Source organism: Sus scrofa, chromosome 1 (assembly GCF_054392235.1).
Source record: "Sus scrofa isolate SSC_HxYL_T2T_F1_AM1 chromosome 1, Sscrofa_HxYL_maternal_Yorkshire_Landrace_v2.0, whole genome shotgun sequence".
NCBI classification, from domain to species: Eukaryota; Metazoa; Chordata; class Mammalia; order Artiodactyla; family Suidae; genus Sus; species Sus scrofa.
In genome coordinates, this window is record NC_139383.1 from 195161254 (window position 1) to 195188165 (window position 26912).

The window sequence follows — 26912 nt, forward strand, 5'->3', positions numbered from 1 at the left end:
GAATCATACCTTTCCATGCAATCTTTGGTTTCCACATTCCAAACTATAATTAAACCATTAATACTCCCTGCAGCTAAATACTGTCCACAAGGAGACCAGGTTACTATATTAAGGGTCTAGTAAAGAAAAATAATTAATCAATAACAATTTGATATATTTGAAACTAAACATTCATTTTATTACCAAATTCAAATTTTTATAACCCTTATTACACATACAATTTATAATTAAATATAGTACACAAATGGCAAGACAAAAATTGCCCCATTTTTAATTTTCTTTTTCAGTAATACTTAACAATCAGAGTAGTAGCAGCTATTACTTTACCATGAGAAAATTACACAAGCAAAATTTCAAAAGCAAAATCTAAAATATGTTATTATCCTGGAAGGAGACAGAACACAAGGTATCCTTTTTGCAGTCATCATCAAGATAAAAAGAAGTGGAGTTCCTGTTGAGGTTCAGCAGTAAAGAACCCGACTAGTATTCATGAGGATGCCAATTCAGTCCCTGGCCTTCCTCAGTGGGTTAAAGATCCAACATTGCCATGAGCTGTGGTGTAGGTTGCAGATGTGGTTCAGATCCTGAGTTGTTGTGGCTGTGGTGTAGGCCGGCAGCCGTAGCTCTAATTTGACCCCTAGCCTGGGAACTTCTATATGTTATGGGTGCAGCCCTAAAAAAAGGCAAAATAAAATAAAGAGAACTAGGAAGTGAAGTGAACCACAACAGTCTTAACTGCAAAATGGGTGTGTATGACTGAAGGAGTGGGGGAGGGAGGGAGAGAGGGAGAGAGGGAGGAGGAGAGAGAGAGAGAGAGAGAATACAGACCTACAATCTTTCTTGCTCTAAAATCCCAGTGACTATGATCACAAGTCTCAATGAAACTCACTTAACAATAAAGCCTAATTACTGATAATGTGAGAATTATTTGTTCTAACACTATGCTAGGGTTAAATCTGACTTTGTTCCCCTTTTTTTCTTTTTACATTTGCACCTGTGGCATAAGGAATTTCCCAGGCTAGGGGCTCAATTGGAGCCACAGTTGCAGGCCCATGACACAGCCACAGCAATGTGCCTCGGCTTGTAGCAATGCCAGATCCTTTACTCACTGAGCGAGGCTAGGGATCTAATCTACATCCTCATGGATGTTAAGTTGGGTTCTTAACTCACTGAGCCACAGCAGGAACTCACAAATTTGCCCCTTTTTTGTGTGCTTTTTAGGGCCACACTTGCGGCATGTGGAAGTTCCCAGCTAGGGGCTAAATTGGAGCCACAGCTGCAGGCCTATGCCATGGCCACAGCAACGCCAGATCCGAACTGCATCTGCGACCTACACCACAGCTCACAGCTGCCAGATCCTTAACCCACTGAGCAAGACCAGGGATCAAACTGGCATTCTCATGGATACTAATCAGGTTCTTAACCCACTGAGCCACAACAATAACTCCCCAAATTTGACTTCTTATAAATTAATTTTCTTATCAAATTTCACAAAGGAAAATGGTCAGATAGGACATAGCAAAAACTCACCTACTGGCTGAATGAAGAAAGGGTGAGAGTCGGAAAGTGGACACATGCACAACAGTCTAGGGTTGTTCTCATTTCCAACAATATTCCAACTGTAACTGTATTTCAGCAAAGCATGCATTAAATATTCCCAGTAGCCTACCACAAGTATCACTAACAAAACCTACCTGAGAGATGAAATTATCTGAAAGATCAAACTGATTGCTCCAAGTTTCTCTTCTATATAGCTTAACAGATTTTTCCACAGGAACTGCCAATAACTATTAGGAAAGATAAATAATTTAAACAAAAGTTTACATTCAATTAAATTTAAAGAGAAAAAAATCAGAACATTCATCCAAATAAGCCTACAAAACATAAAAGCAAATCTCTATTTTAACTGGCAACAAAACTCAGAAAATTACTTAAAATTTTGATAAGCAAAGAATGGGTGATGGTCATGTTGCTTGCAGTGACTAGTATTTTTACTACTAACTGAGAAATATAAGCTCTTTAGATCTAAAAATTCATCTTATATCGGGGAGTTCCCGTCATGGCTCAGCGGTTGGTGAACCTGACTAGCATCCTTGAGGATGCAGGTTCAATCCCTGGCCTCACTCAGTGGGTTAAGGATCCGGCGTTGCTGTGAGCTGTGATGTAGGTTGCAGATGCGGCTCGGATCCCTCGTTGCTGTGGTTCTGGTGTAAGCCGACGGCTACAGTTCCGATTGTACCCCTAGCCTGGGAACTTCCATGCACCATGGGTGCGGCCCTGAAAGACAAAAAGAAAAAAATTCATCTTATTTGCTAGAAAGAAATAGAGCCTGAATACTCTGAATTTGTTAAGAAAAGGACACCTATCTTCTTATACATTCTTCCAAAGAAACAGATTAGTAAAAAAGAAAATATGGTATATTCTTTCCACACTTATCAAAAAAAAGAGAAAAAAAACCTTGCCATTTATGACTAGTAAAACTTTGTTTCATTTAAAAATTTTTAAATTAACTACATTAATTAATGTTTCATAAGCAAAGAGAAAAATACATACTGGTGTTCCCGTTGTGGTTCAGTGGTTAACGAATCCGACTAGGAACCATGAGGTTGCGGGTTCGATCCCTGGCCTTGATCAGTGGGTAAAGGATCCAGCGTTGCCACAAGCTGTGGTATGGGTCGCAGATGCTGCTCAGATCCCTTGTTGCTGTGGCTCCGGCATAGGATGGAGGCTATAGCTCCAATACAAGCCCTAGTCTGGGAACCTCCATACTGGATTTCCCAACTATGACTTTAGTATAGAATGTATTTTTAAAAGTTTACATGACACAACAACGCATACACTGAGAAGTTACCCTACAATCCCTAAATTCTACTTCCCAAAAGCAAAAAATAAAGTATAGAGTACACAAGAATGCATATGTACATATATACAAGTATATATACACAATAAACAGTAGCATTCTATCTACTGTCTAAACCTACTGCTCTACAGCTTGATTTTTTTTTTTTTTTTTTGTCTTTTTTGTCTTTTCTGGGGCTGCACCCATGGGATATGGAGGTTCCCAGCTAGGGGTCTAAACAGAGCTATAGCCCCTGGCCTACAACAGAGCCACAGCAACGTGGGATCCGAGACGCGTCTGTGACCTGTACCACAGCTCATGGCAACGCCAGATCCTTAACCCACTGAGCAAGGCCGGGGATCGAACCCGCAACCTCAGAGTTCCTAGTTGGATTTGTTAACCACTGAGCCACGATGGGAACTCCCGCGATGTTTTAATGTATCTAAAAATTATTCCACATGAAAACATACAGATATACTTCATTCTAACGGTTGCATAGTATTCGACTTTCAGGAAAAAATTCCAGAATATATTTAACCAGATCCCTATTAATGAATACTTAGAATATTCCTAATCTTTTGCTACTACAAACAATGATACATTTTTATCATACATACTCTGTAGTGTCTATGTATAAATATGCTTATACACAGGGAACCATATTCAATATTGAGATAAAAAATAACGGAAAACTGGAGTTCCTGTCTTGGCGCAGTGGAAATGAACCTGACTAGGAACTATGAGGTTGCATGTTGGATCCCCAGCCTCACTCAGTGGATTAAGGATCCAGCATTGCCTTGAGCTATGCTGCAGGTCACAGACATGGCTCGGATCCCGTGTTGCTGTGGCTCTGGCGAAGGCCGGTGACTACAGCTCTGATGCGACCCCTAGCTTGGAAACCTCCACGTGCCATGAGTGTGGCCCTAAAAAGCAAAAAATAAATAAATAAATAAATATAATGGAAAATATAAGAACTATATATACATATAGATATACACACGCATAACTGAATCACTTTGCTGTACAGCAGGAATTAACAATCATTGTAAATCAGGCATACGTCAACAAAAATAAATAAAATAAGCTTATAGAATACATGCCTAGGCCTAGTACTGTTGGTCATTCAAACAGAAAATGCCATATCCTTTTCCACACAGTATATAATGAAACTTGATGTTTGACCATCTGACAAATGAAAAAATACACTATCGTGTTTCAATTCGTTTTTCTTTTAGTACAAAAGGCTACATGTGCTTTCGTATGTTAAAAGCCATCTGTGTATCTTTTTTTGTACACTGTCTGCTCATGTTCTTGTTCTTCTATTGGGATCTTATTGATTTATAAGAACTCTTAAATATTAAGAAAATTAGCTCTCTTGTCATATTGTTTCAGACTTTCCCCCAACTTATCATTTGTCCTTTGATCTGTAATATTTATCTTTTACTTTAAATATTGTCAAATTTTTGCATATACAGAAAAATTGAAAAAGTAATACAGCAAATACCTATACAGAGATTCATTTCACTGGTATGAAGCCTCCAAGATAGTTCTCAGTAATTCTCACCTTCTGGTATCCACGCCCTTGGCCAGTACATGTACTAAATCTCCTTTTCTCCACCTTTACAAGACACTAAATTTCTATATAAATTGTATCTATTTCTGATTAATAGATGTGTCTATTCATGAGTTAACAGCAAATTTTTAATCCCCATAGGATCATAGTATGTTCTGTCTGATTGAATTAGACGTCATCACTCCTCTTTTTCAAGACTTTAAGTGTTCCATATGGCTTTAGAATCAGTTCTATTTGGTTCCCCCAAACATCTTACTGATATTTTATATTTGAATGATCTCAAAACTAACTATAGATAATTTAGGGAAGAACTGACATCTTCACATCAAAAAATTGTTTCTAAGAATGGGATATATTTTTCTGTATCTTTTTCTAAATGTTGCCATTTGCAACATGGATGAACTTGGAGGGATAGGCTTAGTGAAGTAAGTCAGACAGAGAAAGATAAATACTGTATGCTATCACTTGCATGTGAAATCTAGAAAATAAAATAAATCAAATGAAATGAATAAATATAACAAAACAGAAACAGACTCTTGGATATTAAAAAAACAAAATAGTGGTTAGCAGTGAGAAGAGGAGAGAAGGGAGGGCAAAAAGGGGTTGCGCATTAAGAGGTACAAACTATTTTGCATAAAAAATAAACTAGAAGGACATATTGTATAGCACAGAGAATATAGCCAATATTTTATAATAATTTTAAAGGGAATATAATCCATAAAAATTTTGAATCACTATGTTGTACACCTGAAACTAGTATAATATTGTAAATCAACTATACCTCAATAAATAAAGAAATAACTTAAAAAAAGAATGGGACATATTTGTATTATTTCTGTCTTTTACTCTTCTTGGTAACAAAGTTTTCTTTATATAGTTTTGTCACATTTTTTGATAAATTTATTCCTAGCTATTTTGTGTTTTTTTTTTGATTTCACAGTTAGTGCATTATTTTCTCCCACCATATTTATTTTTTGGCCACACCCATGGCCCCATATATATATATATATATATATATATTTTTTTTTTGGCCGAGCCCATGACATGCAGAAGTTCCCAGGCCAGGGGCTGAACCCAAGCCACAACAGTGACAACACTGGATCCTTAACCCTCTGAGCCACCAAGGAACTCTATCCCACCATATTTTATAAATGGCTATCGTTTGGGAATATAGCACTGTTACTTGTTTTGTATACTAATTATTTCTCAACTATGTTACTGAATTTTCTTAGTATTATTTTTCCCCGAGCTGATTTTCTTGGGATTTCCTAGTACACAAGTATTTCATTTGCAAATACTGAGCATTCTCCTTCCTCTTTTTAAACCTTTCATATCTTTCTATTGTCCAGCTCTATCAGCTAGTACCTCCAAAATGTTAAATGCTAGTAGTAAGAGTTGACATAACAAAACTATTGCCAAAGTTGTTCCACTAAACACGAATGTAGGAGTTCCCGTCATGGCTCAGTGGTAACAAACGCAACTAGTACCCATGAGGACATAGGTTTGATCCCTGGCCTTGCTCAGTGGGTTAAGGATCTGGCATTGCCATGAGCTGTGGTGTAGGTCTCAGATACGGCTAAGATCTGCCATTGCTCTGGTTGTGGTGTAGGCTAGCACCTGTAGCTTGGATTCGACCCCTAGCCTGGGAACTTCCATATGTTGCAGGTGCAGCCTAAAGAGAGGAAAAAAAAACAAACAAACAAACAAACCACCAAAGAATGTAAAATCAACTCATTCACACAAAAAATACTCTTCAAAAAAAAGAACCTTTAAAAAGGTGGAATATTTCTTAAACCATTTCAATGTTAAACAGTTGGCTTGGAGCTCTAAATTTATAATCTAAATGAAAAACTTATACTTTTAAAAACTATTCTTACTAAAAATATTATAATAAAAATAAATAAAAAACCATTCTTACATTCAAAAATAACAAGGACTAGAACATATGATCAAAACAAAGTTTGAAAAATAAGAGTCACTCACCTTCCCACTTTTTGGCTGCCAAGCAAGTCTGCAGATTGATTTTGCATTTATCACATCGTTGCATTTTTGTAAAAGTGGCCAACTAATAGCACATGTCTGATTAAAAAAAAATTATTTCCCTTTATGAAAATTCTCTCAAGAAGATATACATCACTGAATACATTTAATAAATGATTTCTTCAAGCTGATATATAGCTCAGAAAAAATTCATATTAATTTAACTGTAATATTTGATTTATGTAAGTTACTTTTAAGTCTTTCAGAGTTACTAAATAATTAACTCAGGAGTATTTCCTATGTAGAAGAAGCAAACAACATACTCACCAAATAAACACACAGAAACAAAAAAACCCCAATACATTAAATTCATAAAGTTACTACAAAAATAAACTTGAGAGATCCACAATAAAATGTTAAGGTGTCAAAGTCAATCCTTTTAAATAGTTTAAATAAACATGAGGGGAGGATCTGTGGCTATTAGCTGAGGCACATCTGTAGGGGATGTTTTCCTCATCAGCCACATCATCCCTAGAAATGCCAAGCCTTCTCCAATTGGCTCAGGAAAAATTAATTGTTCCTCTGACAACTGAGAAAGCACTTTCTTCATACCTCATTGAAAACTATCATCACGCTGTGTTAGAGTAAGTTTTGTGACTCTCCAAATCAAGTGTGGCCTATGCCTTTCTTTCATATCCCCACCATCTAGGGACCACCAACACATGGTTTACTTTGTAAATATATAATGATCGAATCTCCCTCAGTGACTTAACAAAACCTACAAATGAAACAACCATTTATAACTTCCTTTGTGATTAGGGACAAAATCAATTAGTCTTCAATGATATTTGCTTTTGCATAGATTATCATGGAATGTGATCACAAAAAAGTAATGTTACTCAAAAGAAATTACAAGGAAAAATAATTATTACTTTGGTCCAATAATACATTATGTAACCCAACATATGACAGAAATAGGCAAAAAGTTCTAAATAGAAACTGATTAGTTTACCTGATCTGAAATTTGCCACACTTTGACAGATCCATCACAACTAGATGACGCCTGCAGGAAGAAAAGAATAAATTTCTCTATAGTTACAGACATAAAAACTATATGGAAACTGGTTCAATGACTAAATGAAAGAGACCTTTATCAACTGTAAAATTTTCTGCTAATTCTCTTACAGTTTTAAACACATTCTCAAAACACACACACACAAAAAAAAAAACAGGGAGAAAAATGATTACCAGAAAGATGTCCTTAGGGTCAAAGGAAAGACTTAAAACAGGGGCATCATGTCCTCGAAATGTTTTCTGTTGGCTGCAATCCATCACATCCACAACTTTGACTAGAAAATCACTAAGAAGAGAAATGTACATCAATAAACACCAATACAAAAGCTTCTGAAAAGCTATGACTGAAATATTTCAAAATAGTGAGTAAATGAGTAATTTCTTTTTCTTAAGTTTTTAAAAATTACGGTTGATTTACATTGTTGTGCCAATTTCTGCTGTACAGAAAGTGACCCAATCGTACACGTGTATGATTATATATATACACATATATGTATGTATATACATGTACACACACACACACACACACACATATATACCCACACACCATTTCCTTTCTTATATTACTTCCATCATGGTCTAATCAAAGAGAATAAATATAGTTCTCTGTGCTATACAGTAGGACCTCATTGCTTATCCATTCCAAATGTAATAGTTTGCATCTACTAACCCCAAACTCCCAGTCCATCCCATTCCCTCCCCTCTCCCCTTTGGCAACCACAAGTCTGTTCTCCATGTATGAATCTGTTTCTGTTTTGTAGATAGGTTCTTTCATGCCACATTTTAGATTCCACATATAAGTGACATTATTTGTCTTTCTCTTTCTGACTTCACATAGAATGTTTTGCCTATGTTCTCTCCTAGGACTTTTACGGCGTCACATCTTATGTTTAAGTCTAAGCCATTTTGAGTTTACTTTCTGCATGATGTGAGGGGTGTGTTCTAGTTTCAGTGACTTACATTCAGCTGTGCAGTTTTCCCAGCACCACTTGTTGAAGGGACTGTCTTTTTCCCATTTTATATTCTTTCCTCCTTTGTAGAAGACTAATTAACAATAGGTGTCTGGGTTTATTTCTTGGTTCTCTATGCTGTTCCATTGGTCTGTATGTCTGTTTTTGTACCAGTACCATACTGTCTTGATTACTGTAGTTTTGTAATGTTGTCTGAAATCTGGGAGAGTTATGCCTCCTGCTTTGTTTTTTTTCAGGATTGCTTTTGCAATTTTGGATCTTTTGATTCCATATACATTTTTGGATTATTTTTGTTCTAGTTCTGTGAAAATGTCACAGGTAATTTGAGAGGGATGGCCTTAAATCTGTACCCTGCTTTGGGTAGTATAACCATTTGAACAATATTCATTCTTCCAATTCAGGATTATATGGTTTTTGACTTTTCTTTTGTCAGTGTGGTGTATGCCACTGATTGATTCACATATGTTGAACCATCCTTGTGAACTTGGGATGAATCCCCCTTGGTCGTGGTGTATGATCTTTTTTATGCATAGTTGGATTCGGTTGACTAAAATTTTGTTGAGAATTTTTGTGTCTATATTCATCAGCGATATTGGCATATAATTTTGTTTTTTGTAGTATCTTTGTCTGGTTTTAGTATTAGCGTGATGGCTTCATAGAATGCCTCTGGGACTGTTCTTTCTTCAACCTTTTGGAAAAGTTTAAGAATGGTGCATCTAAGTTCTTTGTGTGTTTGGTAGAATTTCCCTTTGAAGCCATCTGATTCTGGATTACGTCTTCTTGATTGTGTTTTGGTGGTCCATATGTCTCTAGAAAGTTGTCCGTTTCTTCTAGGTTGTCAAATTTGTTGGCATATAACTGTTCATAGTATTCTCTTAAGTTTTTTTGTATTTCTGAAGTATCTACTGAGATTTCTCCTTCTTCATTTCTTTTTTTTTTTCTTTCTTTTTTTTAATGACCCACCTGCAGCATATGGAAGTCCCTAGGCTAGGGGTCGAATTGGTGCTACAGCTGCTGGCCTATGCCACAGGCACAGAAACACCAGATCCAAGCCACATCTATGACCTTCTACACCTCAGCTGATGGTAATGCCAGATCCTTAATGCCACTGGGAAGGGCTAGGGATTGAAATCATATCCTCATGGATACCAGTCGGGTTTGTTATCACTGAAGCACAATAGGAACTCCCTCCTTTTTCAATTCTTATTTTATTTGGGTTCTCTCTTCTTCTTGGTGAGTCTGCCCAGAGGTTTGTCAATTCTTTTTACCCTTTCAAAGAACAAGCTCTTGGTTCCATTGATTTTTTTCTACTGTTTTTATAATCTCTATTTTGTTGATTTCCTCTATGATCTTTCCGATTCCCTTCCTTCTGCTGACTTAATGTTTAATTTGTTCTTCTTCTAATTCTTTTGGGTAGTAGGTTATGTTGTTGATTTGAGATTTTTTGGCTTTTTGAGGAAGGCTTGTATTGCTATGAACTGCCCTCTACGAACTGCTCTGGTGGCATCCCACAGATTTTGAATAGTTGTGTTTTCATTATCATTTGTCTCAAGGCATTTTGTAATTTCCTTTTGGATTTTCTCAGTGACGCACTGTTTTTTTGTGTGTGTGTGTTGGGGGGGGTTGTTTGTTTTTGCTTTTGCTTTTTATTAGGGCCACACCTGCAGCATATGGAGGTTCCCAGGCTAGGGATTCAATCGGAGCCACAGCTGCCAGTCTACACCATACCAGATCCAAGTTATGGTTGTGACCATCACCACAACAAGGCTGGATCATTAACCCACTGAGCAAGACCAGGGATTGAACCTGAGTCCTCATGGATACCAGGCAGGTTTGTTACAGCTGAGCCATGACAGGAACTCTGATTCATTGGTTTTTTAGTAGCATGTTGTTTTGTCTCTAGGTAATCGTTTTTTTTCTCTTTCTTTTCCTGTGGTTCATTTCTAGTTTCATGCCATTGTGGTCTAAGTAATTTCTATACTCTTTAATTTGTTGAACTTAGTTTTCTGCTCCAGTATGTGATCAATCCTAGAGAATGCTCCATGTGCACTTGAAAAGAATGTATATTCTGTGTTTGTCAGGATGTAATGTCGTGAAAATATCAATTGAGTCTTACCTATTCTACCATATCATTTAGGATTTCCATTGCCTTGTTGATTTTCTGTCTAGAGGATCTGTCCATTGATGTTAGGGTGAATTTAAAGTCTCCTACTGTATTCCCATTGATTTCTCTCTCTCTCTCTCTCTCTCTCTCTCTTTTTTTTTTTTTGTCTTTTGTCTTTTTTAGCAGCATATGGAGGTTCCGAGGCTAAGGATCAAATTGGAGCTGTAGCTGCCAGCCTACACCACAGCCACAGCAATGCAGGATCTGAGCCATATCTGCGACCTACACCACAGCTCGTGGCAATGCTGGATCCTTAACCCACTGAGCGGGGCCAGGGATTGAACCCACAACCTCATAGATACTAGTCAGGTTCGTTAACCACTGAGCCACAACGGGAACTCCCCATAAATTTCTCCTTTTATGTCTGTGAGGGTTTGTTGTACATATTTGGGTGCTCCCATATTAGGGACATATATATTGATAAGTGCAGTATCTTCTTGAATTGATCCTTTTATCATTAAAAGCCTTTTTCTTTATGACCTTTGTTTTAAAATCTATTTTGCCTGATATGAGTATTGCAACCGCCACTTTTCTGTCATTTCCATTCACATGAAATATCTTTTTCCATCCCTTCACTTTCACCTTATGTATCCTTTGCCCTAAGGTGGGTCTCTTGTACGTCAATCCAGAGCTGAGGCTGCCAGCCTATGCAACAGCCACAGCAATGCTAGATCTCAGGCGTGTCTGCAACCTACACAACAGCTCACAGTAATGCCAGATCCTTAACCCACTAAGCGAGGCCAGGGATCAAACTTGCATCCTCATGGATACTAGTCAGGTTCATTACTGCTGAACCATGACGGGAACTCCTTTGCAAATCTTACTATATGCAGATGGGTTTTTGGATGTTTGTAGGAAGTGAGCACCACATCCTAATCCTCTGCCATCTTGGTTACATCTCTAAATGCCGTAATTTCTTTATAGTAATGTGTGAAAGTTGGCACCGAAACTTAATAAGTTACGTTTTAGTTTTGCTCTATAAGGATGCTAAAGATATAACTCAAGATTTCCCATATGTTAAAATACAAATATTGGAGTTCCCGTCGTGGCGCAGTGGTTAACGAATCCGACTAGGAACCATGAGGTTGAGGGTTCGGTCCCTGCCCTTGCTCAGTGGGTTAACAATCCGGCGTTGCCGTGAGCTGTGGTGTAGGTTGCAGACGCGGCTCGGATCCCGCGTTGCTGTGGCCCTGGCATAGGCCGGTGGCTACAGCTCCGATTCAACCCCTAGCCTGGGAACCTCCATATGCCGCGGGAGCGGCCCAAGAAATAGCAACAACAACAACAACAGCAGCAAAAAGACAAAAAAGACAAAAGACAAAAAAACAAACAAACAAAAAAAACAAATATTTTTAGGAAACAGTTTTCATTACATTGCTAGTCTAATTACAGTCAAAACCATTTTTAAAAGCACTATGCCTTTTAATGCAGCTCAGCAACTCACCAATTACATTTTCGTTTCTTGTGACAAATAAGCATCAATGCAAACAACTCTGACTGTATAGTCTAGACTCCACATAAAATAATTTTCAAAATTTTGTATCCAACCATCATCTTTCCTCAGTCTTTTCCAGCATTTACTGAACAGGCTATTGGTAAAGAAATACATCTCAATTCACAAAGAATCACAAGTTGTCACCAAAAATCTTTACCAGAAAAAAGACTTGGATATAATAATTAAATAACAACAATAAAAAGCAGGAAGAGAATTCTGAAAATGTTACCCTGGATTCAACAAATCAGACCATTTTGTCTTAATATTATTTCCTTTTCTGATATCAAAGAGCCTTACCTAGACCCAGCAGCAATTTTTGTACCGTCCTCATTAAAGATCACATGGTTTGCATTTGTAGTAAAGCGAGTTAATATACCATCTGGAACTCCTTCAGGAAATGTGTGCACCTGAATAGTATTGTTAGATACTGCAGTGACCAGTTTCCCATTCTAAAAGAAAAATAAAAGTAAGAAATATTGGAAAAACTAAGTAATTAATTGGGACTCTATAGCTAAAAATATGTTTAAAAGAACTTACAAATGTAGTTTGTGTCAAGAAAAAAAAATACCACTTAATGGACAGTTTTTCTGAAATGGCTATTAGCAAGAAAAATTTATTTGCTGTCTTTGGAAAATTTAATTCCCCTGCTATCAGCCAAACTTTTAGCCTCTGATTTTTCTTGTATTTCTGGCAAGAAAAATATTTAAACGATGTTTTCACGGATTCCCAAATGTCATAAAAAAGGAGACTCAGAACTGCTTTTCAGAAAATACACAGCTCTTCTCAACAAGGGACGAGTACAACAGCTGCACTATTAGTGCTGCCGTAAGTTTCTACAAAACCACTACTAAATGTCTTCTTGGCATAGGACAAAATCTAAATGCAGAATCCATGGTTCCCTCCATCCTGTTTTTTCTCAGCAGTGCCCGTGGCATGCAGTAATCCCTGCACCAGGGATCCAGCCCACACCGCAGCAGTGATAATGTGAGATCCCCAAACTGCTAGGCCATCAGGGAACTCCTCTTGGCTCCTTTTTTAAAAACACTAAATAAAAAGAAAGTTTCAGGATCTGAAAATGACCTGCAGATACCACTGTTGTGCAGAGCTTTTAGCTAAGAATCATAAAAAATCAAGGATCCGCCCTAGCCCCTTTATTACTTATCTAGCAGAAATTAAGTCCTGACAGATTAAATCACAGTCTACCAACCCTATGTACAATTTGATAAGTCATATGGTCAATTTATTAATTTAGATTCAATGATAAATGCTAAACTACTGAAATTTATTACTGAACATACTTTATCTTACGGCAAGAGGTCTCAGTCATATTTGCACACATAGAAACCCTCAGCCTATTGATAGCATCTGCTCCCATTATAATGGAAAAAGAACTTGGTGATACAATGGCATGTTACTATACAGCAAAATTTGGGGAGATGTATTTATCTGTTCCAATAACAATATAAATGACTCAAATTTGAACTGTTGTACATGCTTATCTTCAAGTTCAACACTGGAAAAGTATGGTTTATGCCCACACTGCAACTATTGTATATAATTAAACAATCTACAATAAACTAAATTCATAATATTGAAGGCAACAATAATTTTAGTGTGAAAACAAGAAGAGAATCAACAAAAAACTATAACCAACTCAGGACAATACTGATGATGTTAGAGGAGTTCCCATTGTGGCACAGTGGAAATGAATCTGACCTAAAACCATGAGGTTGAGGGTTCAATCCCTGGCCTCACTCAGTGGGTTAAGGATCTGGGGCTGCCATGAGCTGTGCTGTAGGTCGCAGACATGGCTCAGATCTGATGTTGCTGTGGCTGAGGTGTAGGCCAGCAGCTGTAGCTCCGATTGGACCCCTAGCCTGGGAACCTTCATATGCCATGGGTGTGGCCTTAAAAAGCAAAAAGAAGAAAAAATACTGATGATGTTAAATGTCCTTTGGGATAACTGCAGAAACAACAACTATTTATGTGTGCACATGTACAGGAATTTTGCAACCTGGCTATGCTCTACTTGGCAGACAGATTTATTAGGAGAATACTAACTAAGCATTCTCAGCTCTATAACAAACCTGAGTAATTCTTTAATAAAACACTGCAGTCCTCCCGTGGTGTGGCAAGTTAAGGATCAGTTTAAGGATCTGGTGTTGTCACTGCAGTGGCTCAGCTCACTGCTATGGTGCAGGTTCAATCCCTGGCCCAGGAACTGCCACATGCCACATGAGGGGCCAAAAAGGAACAGAAAACCAAAAAAATCCAAAAACACTTTAAACTAGTCCGCTATTCATGTGAAAATGTTAAAGTATATAACTATAACTATACTAACTCATCTGGGAAACCTGAATAAAAGCCTTGCTTTGAAGGCACTTTCCAACAAATCCATGGGAAACCAAATCACCATCGGTATATGGTGTCAACTAATAAAAATTAAAAAAAACAAAACATCCAAAGGATCAGGGCTATGGTCCGGATCTGGTCAAACTACTCTTCTTCCTGGTAGGTTGGTAGGAATAAAACACAGCATAGCAAGACTTGGGCTCCAGCCCACTGTGTTCCTTACTAAGTCATTTGACATTCCTCTGAGCTTTGATTTTCCCAAGAATAAAATGGAGATAGTCCCAGGTACCTCTCCTAATCTTTTTTAAAAGGCCTTGACAATGTAAAATACTATGCAAGCATTAACTACTACTACCCACAAATACGTTGATACATACCAGCCTGACTATTTTGGAGGGTGATATTTTTTCTGTTTGTTCTTGAATAAAGCATCTAATTGTACTTTCTGTACCACTGATTTCAAGAGTACATCTTTATGGGAATTCCTGTTGTGGCTCAGGGGGTTAAGAGCCGGGCTAGTATCCATGAGGATGCATGTTCAATCCCTGGTCTCACTCAGTGGGTTAAGGATCCAGCATTGCCATAAGCTGAGCAACATAGGTCGCAGACGCCACTCGGATCTGGTGTTGCTGCAGTGTAGGCTGGCAACTGCAGTTGCGATTCACTAGAAATGTTAATATGATTAAGTATGCTTCTTCATTTACTAAAATTTTTTGCAATATTTTTTATTCTGGCCAATCTTACAGGAAAAAATCCAACTGTTTAATCTGTACTTCTTTTCTTATTAATGAAACTTAGCTCTTATTTAATGTACACTGGTCATTTAATGTTTTTCTTCTGGGAAAACATCTACCATTATATATGGCCACTTCAAAAAGACTATCCAAAGTATCTAAAGACCATATCCTCTACCTTAGTGAATCTCGGTTTGAAAAAAACATGAATTCTGTGGAAAGATCTTTTTTTTCCCCCAAATACAATACACTCATCTTAAAATTCATGGCAAATAAAAAGCTTAATGGTTTTCAGATACTTAGTTTGCAAAGTCTTTCTAAAGACATACCTCCATTCTCTAGGTAACATACATCTCATTCCTATATTTACCTCACATAAAACATTATAGACGTGTGAAGTATATCTCTTGAAAAGGTTAATAAGTAGTCCTCTTTTCCAGTACAATTCCTAAAGTTATCTGAATTAGTGAGCTAAATACCTGAAAATGCAGTTTCCTCTCAAAAGGAAAAAAAAAGGGAAGATTTAAACCTCTTAAAAGATAAAGCGTAATTTTCTGTGTGTATTTTAACTGGCTCACCATTACTATCCATTAATCACCTTTAATAAGCCATTCAGATTTTACTTGTAAAAATTCTGGGGAAAATTATGGCATTAATATACATTTTTAATATTATTCATAAAAGAAACAAACAAAAAGGTACATCTATATTCAAACCTCTATAAAAATATTTATACCCAAGCATAAAACATCACAGAATCTGGCAGAATCATTTCATCACAGAATGATTCTGGCAGAATCATTTCATATCAGTTGCTTTAATTGTTTTTAATACCTTCAAAGCACATGAATATGCCTTTTCTCCAACATTAATGGACTTAGGATCATCATCATCCAAGTCTTCCCAAATCCTCACATCACCATCGCTTCCACAAGTTACAATACAGCTGTGAAAGAAACACATTTATTAAAAACTCACCCAGCTTTAGGCCTATTAAACTTTGGGAATGCTACCTTATCTCTATTTTAATAAAATCAAGTTACTAGCCAACATGTTTTCTCATTTTATATACACAAACATCAATAATAAGGACTATTAACCTCCTATTCTGCAAAACGAAAGGTGAGTTTATGTTCTCTAGTTTCTCCTTGACATAAAATTCTTTATATATTTGTAATAATGTAAGAAAAATGAATGTGTCATCTCTGTAACAGCAGGGATCAGGTCTACTTTGCTTACTATTGTGTCTCTAGCACAAAGCAGTCTCTGTTAAGTAGATTTGATAAATGTTGAATGAATAAATGGATGAATGCAAGAGCTCAATTATCCAAAGCAGATTATTCAAATGGCTGTCAGCTCTCTAATCTTGTTTTGAGTGCTTTTATTCATTTGGTATGTGTCCTATTAAGACATATAAAAAAGCAAATAAAATATAAAAATAATATGGTAAATGGCCAAGAGAAGCCATATTGAAAAACTATGAATGAAGTTCCCATAGTGGCTCACCAGAAACCAATGTGACTAGCATCCATGAGGACTCGGGTTCGATCCCTGGCTTCGCTCAGTGGGTAGGATCTGGCGCTGCCACGAGCTGTAGGTGTAGCTGCAGACGAGGCTCGGATCTAGTGTTGCTGCGGCTACAGCTCTGATTTGACCCCTAACCTGGGAATCTCCATATGCCATGGGTGCATAAAAAGACAGAAATAAAATAAAATAACACAAAAACTATGGATGTTCAGAAAGAAAAAATTAACTCCCATCAGAAAATCAGAAGCGTTTGTAAGAAAAGTGATTATTAACATTAGGAAATCAAAGGATAGCTAGGACTAGACATGCTGAGATTGGTGAAAAGGGCATTTCCAAACAGACAAAATTACATAAACCAAAATATGAAGATAGTGAAGCACAGGGTAGTTTACATGGAGCAGACAGGCCAGAAAACTGAGGAAAAAAAAGTAGATTGGGGTCATCCTCTTTAAGATGACATGTCAGAGTGAGGGGCTTAGCCTCTGTTTTATCAGAAATAACTAAGACTACAAGCCACAGTTTGCCAAGGACATTTCTGGGAGTTACGTATCCAGCTGGTTTGGCATTTGTCCTTATTTTTCATTTTAGGACATATTGGTATTAGTTGTGTCAAAATTGTCAGGTGGATTTGACAGACTTCTTTGCATTTCTAGCTTCTGTTATCATCTTGTTTAATAGTGTAACACATGGAATGAATAGAGTTCTCACCATAACATGGAGATAAACAGGAAAGACAACCAGTGATAACACATTTTCCCCTTTCCAATCCTTTCTTTTTCTTTTTTTTCTTTTTTTTCCAGGGCCACACCCACAGCACATGGAAGTTCCCAGGCTAGGGGTTGAATCAGTGCCACAACTGCCGGCCTACATCACAGACACAGCAATGCAGGATTCAAGCTGCGTCTGTGATCTACACCACAGCTCACGGCCACACCAGATCCTTAACCCACTGAGCAAGGCCAGGGATCGAACCCGCATCCTCATGGATCCTAGTCGGGTTCATAACCAACCGCTGAGTCATAACAAAACTCCTCCAATCTCTCTTGATGTACTGTAATACCTCTTTTCAAGGACAACAGGTATTATCTGCTAAGAAAAAAACAAAAGTGAAGTCAGACATGATGCCGTGGGAAGAGTGATTTCTTTCAGTTTCCAGAGGTGATGGTAGAAGTATTTCATATCCCTGTTCCAACCAGCTATCTGGTGTATAAGCTAGGTGTTCTGAGGGAGATGTAGAAAGTTGCAGTTGCCAGTTGGTGTTGCAAGTGGGAAATTAAACTGAAATAACAGTGGAATTAATAAGAAATATATGCAAGAAATAAAGTTCAACAGTTCTTTGAAGAGCTTTTAGAGTAGTCTGAAATTTCTTCCTACAATGTTTTTGTCATTTACTGTAGGAATAAAACTATGTAATTTTATTGTTGGCTATGTTTTTAAAATTTTACCAAAAAAAAAAAAAAAAAAAAACTCTAATAATCAATGGAGAAAAGCTGAAAACCTTCCTGCTAAAATGTACAAGACATCCAAGACTCTCACTATTTTTATTCAACACAGGAATGGAAGTTCTAGCCACATCAATCAGACAAACACAAGAAATAAAAGACATCAAATTGGAAGAGAAGAGGTATCCATGAGGATGTGGGTTCGATCCCTGGCCCCATTCAGTGGATTAAGAACATGACGTTGCTGTGAGCTGTGGTGTAGGACACAGACCCACCTCAGATCTGGTGTTGCGGTGGCTGTGGTATAAGCCAGCAGCTGCAGCTCCGATTTGACCCCTAGCCTGGAAATTTCCATAAGCCACAGGTGCGGCCCTAAAAGACCAAAAACATAAATAAAAATTTAAAAATAATAATAATACTAAAAAGATTAACATTTGGTATGCATTTATGTATACTAACAATGAAATATTAGAGAAGGAATATAAAAGACACCTTTTAAAATCACACCACCAAAAATTAAATACCTAGGAATAAACCTGACCAAGGAGGTGAAAGACTTACATGCTAAGAACTATAAAACATTAATCAAGGAAATTAAACAGGACTCAAAGAAACAGAAAGATATCCCATGCTCCTGGATTGGAAGAATTAATACTGTTATACTACCCAAATCGGCCTATAGATTTAAGGCCATCCCTATCCAATTACCCATGACATTTTTCACAAAACTAGAACAAATAATCCAAAAATGTACATGGAATTATAAAAGACCCAGAATTGCCAAAGCAATCGAGGAAGAAAAAAAGAAAGCAGAAGGCATAACTGTCCCATACTTCAGACAATATTACAAAGCTACAGTAATCAAGACAGTGTGGTACTGGTACAAAAACAGACATACAGATCAACAGAATGGAACAGAGAGCCCAGAAATAAACCCAGATACCTATGGTCAATTAATCTTTGACAAAGGAGGCAAGAATATAAAAAGCGAAAAAGACAGTCTCTTCAGCAAATGGTGCTAGGAAAACTGGACAGCTGCATGTAAATCAATGAAACTAGAAACACCCTCACACCATACACAAAAATAAATTCAAAATAACTTAAAGACTTGAACATAAGACGTGAAACCATAAAACGTCTAGAGGAGAACATAGTCAAAACATTCTATGACATAAACTGTATAAATGTTTTCTTCGGTCAGTCTCCCAAGGCAATAGAAATAAAAACAAAAATAAACCAATGGGACCTAATAAAACTTACAAGTTTTTGCACAGTAAAGGAGGCTATTAAAAAAAAAGATGAAAAGACAACCTACAGGATGGGAGAAAATAGTTCCAATGGATGCAGCCGACAGGGGCTTAATCTCTAAAATATACAAAACAACTCAACAACATAAAGCCAAACAACTGAATCAAAAAATGGGCAGAAGACCTAAATAGATATTTATCTCTCCAAAGACATACGGATTGCTAACAGGCACAGGAAAAAATGCTCTAATTATTAGAAAAATGCAAATCAAGAATATAAGGAGGTACCACCTCAGGCTATCATTAACAAGGCTACAAATAACATGCATTAAAAAAAATAAGACTACACATAACAAATGCTGGAGAGGGTATGGAGAAAGGGAAACAAACCTCCTGCACTGTCGGTGGGGATGTAAATTGATACAACCACTATGGAAAACAGTATGGAGGTACCTTAGAAAACTATATATAAACTACCACATGACCCAGCAATCCCAAGCCTGGGCAAAGATCCAGACAAAACTTCCATTCAAAAAGATACATGCACCTCTATGTTCACTGCAGCACTATTCACAACAGCCAAGACATGGAAACAACCTAAATGGTCACCGACAGATGAATGAATTAAGAAGATATGGTATATATACACAATGCAATACTACTCAGCCATAAAAAAAGAACAAAATAATGCCATTTGCAGCAACATGGATTCAACTAGAGACTCTCTCTTTATATGTGGAATCTACGATTGTTTCCCTAGTAGTACAAAGTGAGTATGCATCTTTTAAAAAATGACTTTTCGGAGTTCCTGTCATGGCTGAGGGGAAACGAATCAGACTAGCATCCCTGAAGACACAGGTTAGATCCCTGGCCTTGATCAGTGGGTTAAGGATCTGGCCTTGCTGTGGCTGTGGCATAGGCCATCGGCTGCAGCCCTGATTCAATCCCTAGCCTGGGAACCTCCATATGCCATGGATGTGGCCCTAAAAAAATACAATAAAAAATGACTTTTCATAAGAATTCAATGATGGAGTTCCCGTCGTGGCGCAGTGGTTAACAAATCCAACTAGGAACCATGAGGTTGCGGGTTTGGTCCCTGCCCTTGCTCAGTGGGTTAAGGATCTGGTGTTGCCGTGAGCTGTGGTGTAGGTTGCAAACGCGTCTCGGATCCTGCGTTGCTGTGGCTCTGGCATAGGCCGGTGGCTACAGCTCCGATTCGACCCCTAGCCTGGGAATCTCCATACGCCACGGGAGCGGCCCAAAGAAATAGCAAAAAGACTGAAAAAAAAAAAAAAAAAAAGAATTCAATGATATTCGATAGAACCTTCTGAGATAATGGAAATGGTCTACATCTGCCTACTAAGCAATTAGTAGTGACTACTGACTAGTATGACCAAGGAACTGAACTTTTGTTTAATCTTAATAGCTACATATGACTACTGGCCACTGTACTGGACAAAGCAGTGCCAAAACAATGACACTTGTTCTGAATTAATTTTGTTTATTTTTCATTCTAGGTTTTCTAGGAAATATGAAAAATGAAATCATAACTATTATTACGTTGTCTCTCTCAGTAAAAAGAACACTTTCACTCAATTAAATGATACTGGTTTTATAGCAATGTTACCAAAGGTTTTAAAAAGAAAATCAGTCAGATTAATTTCAATAATGTTTTTATTTTCCCTTCAGTTCATGGAAACAAAGTAAAGCTCTCGGAAGTTCAAAGCAAAGCTTGTGCAAAGTGAAATATCTGAAACTACTGGGAGTTCTACCTAATTGCATTTGAAGGGTTCAACACTAAAGATAAAATTCTTAATTTTCTGGTAATAATACACATTTTGGTAGAGTATAGCATTATAGTAAAAACATTTTTACTAAATTAAGAAATCTATGGGAGTTCCAGTTGTGGCTCAGTGGGTTAAGAACCTGACTAGTGTCCACAAAGATGTGGGTTCAATCCCTGGCCTCGTTCAATGGGTTAAGTATCTGGTGTGGCCGTGAACTGTGGTGTAGGTTGCAGACATGGCTCCAACCCTGCATTGCTGTGGTTGTGTAGGCTGGCAGCTATAGCTCTGATTTGACCCTTAGCCTGGGAAGTTCTACATGCTGCAAGTACAGCCCTAAAAAGCAAAAAATTAAAAATAAAAAAAATAAAGTGTTTTGAGTATTTGAAGAGTGACCTTATAAAATCTAAGTGTCCTTATAAAATCTAACAATGGTATTATTATTATTATTACTATTATAAGCAAGTTCTCTAAACCTTAGTTGCATTTTGTTCAGAATCAGTTAGAAATCCTTTTTTTTTTATAGTAACAAGCATTTTTATTTTTTCTACTGTACAGCATGGCGACCCAGTTACACATACATGTACACATTCTTTTTTCTCCCATTATCAGGCTCCATCATAAGTGACTAATCATAGTTCCCAGTGCTACACAGCAGAATCTCATTGCTAATCCATTCCAAAGGCAATAGTCTGCATCTATTAACCCCAAACTCCCACTTCTTCCCACTCCCTCCCCCTCCCCCTTGGCAACCACAAGTCTGTTCTCCAAGTCCATGAGTTTCTTTTCTGTGGAAAGGTTCATTTGTGCCGTATACTAGATTTCAGATATAAGTGGTATCATATGGTTTTTGCCTTTCTCTTTCTGACTTACTTCACTCAGTATGACAATCTCTAGTTCCATCCATGTTGCTGCAAATGGCATTATTTTGTTCTTTTTGCTGGCCGAATAGTATTCCTTTGTGTATATATACCACATCTTCCGAATCCAATCATCTGTCGATGGACATCTGAGTTGTTTCCATTGTCCCAGCTATTGTGAACAGTGCTACAATGAACATGAAGTTGCATGTGTCTTTTTCAAGGAAAGTTTTGTCCGGATATATGCCCAAGAGTGGGATTGCTGGGTCATATGGTAGTTCTACGTATAGTTTTCTAAGGTACCTCCATACTGTTCTCCATGGTGGTTGTATCAATTTACATTCCCACCAACAGTGCAGGAGGGTTCCCTTTTCTCCACACCCCCTCCAGCATTTGTTATTTGTGGACTTACTATAGTTAGAAATCTTGAATCAAAGCATTCAACTTAAGTCTTTGAAGCTTTTAGTGAAATGTAATTAATGAAAACAAAGCTTATACAGAGGAGACACTGAAATTCATCTCTACAGAAGCAAATCAGAACTGAACAAATTGTATATTAAAAGATGAAATGGTGAATGACTTAATTTTGATATTCAGTAGTTGCTCTCTGGGATATCTTGGCTTTTGGGAAGAACCCTCTGATATACCTCCTCTTTTCAATTGCACAAATTTATATCCTGTGCTAGAATGAAATGGAGTAGGCTTAAAATTTGTGAAATATTCAAAGGAATCACAGAGAGAATTTACTTGATGAATTTTGTCTTTAAAAATATGGTAGATTTTATCATTGAAAAAGGGTACTGTAAATGCAGGTGAAAAGACAGAATCTGTAAAAATGCTGGAGGTGAAATATTTATCCATTTCAGGTAAGGCAAATTTTTAAAAATTGAGACTTCCTTTTAGTAGAATTTGCTCTAAGCTTACCAAGTAGGTTAGAACCTAAATACTACTGCAAAATACTATGATTTAAAGAAAAGAATCAACTGAAGGTCTCACTTCAAATTTATTAACCATAAAATGCAACTCTGAAGAACACTAGAGCCAATTTTATTAGAAGAATAAAAAGACTATATTGAAAAAACTTTTTTTTCAGAAAAATATCAGCTACATCATGTTAGAGACAGGCTAAAAAAATTAAGGTATATGAATATGTACCAAGAATCACTATTTTATTTATTCTAATATTTAGATTATAGAATCTAAACATTTTGTTCATTTAAAAATATTTTAATGTGGAGTTCCCGTCGTGGCGCAGTGGTTAACGAATCCAACTAGGAACCATGAGGTTGAGGGTTCGGTCCCTGCCCTTGCTCAGTGGGTTAACGATCCGGCGTTGCCGTGAGCTGTGGTGTAGGTTGCAGATGCGGCTCGGATCCCGCGTTGCTGTGGCTCTGGCGTAGGCCAGTGGCTACAGCTCCTATTCAACCCCTAGCCTGGGAACCTCCATATGCCCCGGGAGCGGTCCAAGAAATAGCAACAACAACAAAAGACAAAAAGACAAAAGCCAAAAAAAAAAAAAAAATAGGCAAAAAAAAAAAAATTTTAATGTCACAAATAGAGAGTTTTTCCTGGCCATGCCCAGGGCATGCAGAAGTTCCTGGGCCAGGGACTGAACCGGAGCCATAGCAGCAGCAACTGAAGCCATAGCAGTGACAACACACAATCCACTGAACCACCATGGAACTCCACAAATACATTTTTTAAGAAAAAAATGTTTTGGAGTTTCTATTGTGGCTCAGTGGTTAACGAATCTGACTAGGAAGTATGAGGTTGCGGGTTCAATCCCTGGCCTTGCGCAGTGGGTTAAGGATCTGGCGTTGCCGGGAGATGTGAGCTGTGGTGTAAGTCACAGACTCAGCTTGGATCCTGTGTGGCTGGGGCTGGGGCTGTGGCTGTGGCTGTGGTGTAGGCTGGCAACTACAGCTCTGATTAGACCCCTAGCCTTGGAACCTCCATATGCCGTGGGTGCAGTCCTAGAAAAGGCAAAAAAAACAAAAAGAAAGAAAAGAAAAAATGTTTTGAAATGGTTTATTTATTTATTTATTTATTTTTGCTTTTTCAGGGCCGCACCAGTGGCACAGGGAAATTCCCATTAGGGAGTCAAACACAACAGAAACTTCCTGAAATACTTTCTTAATAGAAATAAGTTTCAGATCTACCAAAACAGAATAATTTGCCAATAAATCAGTAATTCAAAAAACTGTAATTTTAATTATTTTGAAATATTTCTCCCCATTTTTTTTGGCCACGCCCACAGCATATGGAAGTTCCCAGGCTAGGGACCATACCTACACCACAGCAGCAATCCAAGCCACTGCAGTGACACTGGATCATTAACCCACTGTGCCACAAGGGAACTCCCCTTCTCCCCATTCTTAAAGATGTCCTGGTTTAGATGAGAAATTAAGAAATCCACTGTAAATTTCTGAGCAAAGGATGAATTCTGTCATGCCCTTATCCTTTTTATGACATAACTACAAGAAACCAATGATTACCAAGGTATCCTCACACAATGTTCTTTGCCTAATCTGATGACACACGCCCCCCCAACCTTCCACTGGGCCTCATGAGATTCATGGTCAGGCAGCAGCAAAATCAGCTTTTCTCTAAACATTCCTCTGAGGACACCGTTTCCTCTTCAGCCCACTTAAGTGGTGGCTGATTTCTTTTCTACATCCCTCTGGGGCTTGGAGCTGGGCCTTTACTGCACTTCATTACCATTTCCATTCTATTGCCACACCCTACTCTCCCTTAAAAAAAGTGAAAAAAATATAAAACTGCCACCAGACCACCTCCAGATTCAGAAAGAGAAATGCCCCTAATTCTCTTAGGATGTTTGCCCAGGGCTCATTGTAATTCTCTCGCTAATAACACTATTCCTATCATAATTCTTGGTTTGTTTTTTTTTTTGGTTTTTTTTTTTTTTGTCTTTTTGCTATTTCTTGGGCCGCTCCCGTGGCATGTGGAGATTCCCAGGCTAGGGGTCCAATCGGAGCCACCGACCTATGCCAGAGCCACAGCAACTCGGGATCCGAGCCGCGTCTGCAATCTACACCACAGCTCATAGCAACGCCAGATCGTTAACCCACTGAGCAAGGGCAGAGATTGAACCCACAACCTCATGGTTCCTAGTTGGATTTGTTAACCACTGCGCCACGACGGGAACTCCCAATTCTTGGTATTTTTAATATTCATGTAGATGAAATCTTCTGATTCTCAATTCTGTCCTCCACCCCACCTCAGACACCTGTGGTCACAGCCTAGATTTTTGTCTTTACCAACAGTTACAACTGCCTCATAATCTCAGCTTCGATCATCCTAATTACTTGCCCTTTCATTTTATGCCCTTAATATCCTAAATCTAATAATTTTTAAAATTCTATTAGGATTGACAATTTATTGAAACTACCTTTTTACTTCCTCTCACTCCCTTCAAATTATCACATCCCTTCTAATCAGGTTTAGATTCCACAGTCTGTCATTAAAGTTACTCCTCTGCATCACCCTCAAACTTCTGGAACTTCTTCACTTTGTCATATTTACCTGGCAAACCCCAACCCTGGTTAAATCCAACTCTCTACCTATTAATAAATTTGTACTTACAGAGCTAAATATGGCTGAAAAAGCACTTAACCGGGTTATTTGGTCTCACTTTAAGGTTTTATTTATTTATTTATTTATTTATTTATTTATTTTTGTCTTTTAGGGCCGCACCCGAGGCATATGGAGGTTCCCAGGCTAGGGGTCAAATCGGAGCTGTAGCCACCGGCCTACACCAGACACAGCAATGCCAGATCCAAGCCGTGTCTTAAACCTACACCACAGCTCACAGCAACGCCAGATCCCCAACCCACTGAGCAAGATCAGGGATCGAACCTGCATCTTCATGGATACTAGTTGGGCTCGTTAACCACTGAGCCACGATGGGAACTCCTCATTTTAAATTTATAATCACTAATTTGAACTAGGCCTTTAGTTCTACCCTGCAACCCAATTACACTTCCCTATTCCATTCAATTTTCCCTCTATAAACTATCTCATCTCTCTCCTTTCTTCAAACCTCTACCTCATGCCCACTCTCAACTAATGACTTTACCTCCTATTTCACTAAGAAAACAGAAGCAATGTATAGAAATGGTCCACATGTTCTCCCCATCCCTCCCAGGCACTCCTTCCCTCTATTTATAAAACTGACCATACTCCTATCTTTGGCCAATCTCTCCACTTGTACTATAAATAGCCCCTTTCACCTACTCAAGAACATCACTCTAGAAATCCTCCCTCTTTTACTCTAACATCAGCTTATCCCTCTGTTAGATTATCACCACTGATACATATGCCCTAATTTCACTTAAAACAAAAACTGGAGTTCCCATTGTGGCTCAGTGGATTGAGAACCCAATAGCTTCCGTGAAGATGAGGGTTTGATCACCGGCCTCTCTCAGGATCCAGTGTTGCCACAAGCTGGGGTGTAGGTTGCAGATGCAACTTGGATCTGGCATTGCTATGGCTGTGGCATGGACCCACAGCTGCAGCTCCGATTCAACCCCTAGCAAGGGAACTTCCATGCACCACATGTGTGGCTGTAAAAAGACAAAGAATGAAAAATAAAACAAAAACCACCTTTCCTGACCCCACATTCCTACCCGACCACCCTCATTCTTTTGAGTGTTATCTTTAAAAGCTCCAATTCCTCCCTTTCCATTCTCCTGAATCCACTGCAACAAGGCTTTTATTCTTACCACTTCATTGAAAAAAAAAAGTTCAAGATCATCCATAGCTCCCATATTACTATATTTAATGGGGAATTCTCAGCCCTCAACTTACCTACCAACAACATTTGCCAGTCTATTACTTACTCCTCCTTAAA

The 26912-nt window shown here is 38.0% G+C and overlaps 1 protein-coding gene across 3 annotated transcripts in view; it reads right to left on the reverse strand.

Annotated features, from left to right (window-relative positions):
* Window positions 1-26912, reverse strand: part of WDHD1 (WD repeat and HMG-box DNA binding protein 1) — a 78626-nt gene that overhangs the window by 48463 nt on the left and 3251 nt on the right. For 2 of the 3 annotated variants that reach the window (XM_021102266.2, XM_021102265.2), the window contains 7 exons: window positions 16017-16128; window positions 12394-12545; window positions 7641-7752; window positions 7405-7455; window positions 6396-6491; window positions 1695-1787; window positions 10-116 (listed from right to left, as the gene is read on the reverse strand). In XM_021102266.2, the coding sequence (XP_020957925.1) occupies window positions 10-116; window positions 1695-1787; window positions 6396-6491; window positions 7405-7455; window positions 7641-7724 (431 nt within the window). In that variant the 5' untranslated portion in view covers window positions 7725-7752; window positions 12394-12545; window positions 16017-16128. Of the gene's footprint in view, window positions 1-9; window positions 1368-1428; window positions 1788-6395; window positions 6492-7404; window positions 7456-7640; window positions 7753-12393; window positions 12546-16016; window positions 16129-26912 lie in introns of all 3 variants that reach the window. The other variant, XM_084981471.1, reaches the window with a different exon arrangement.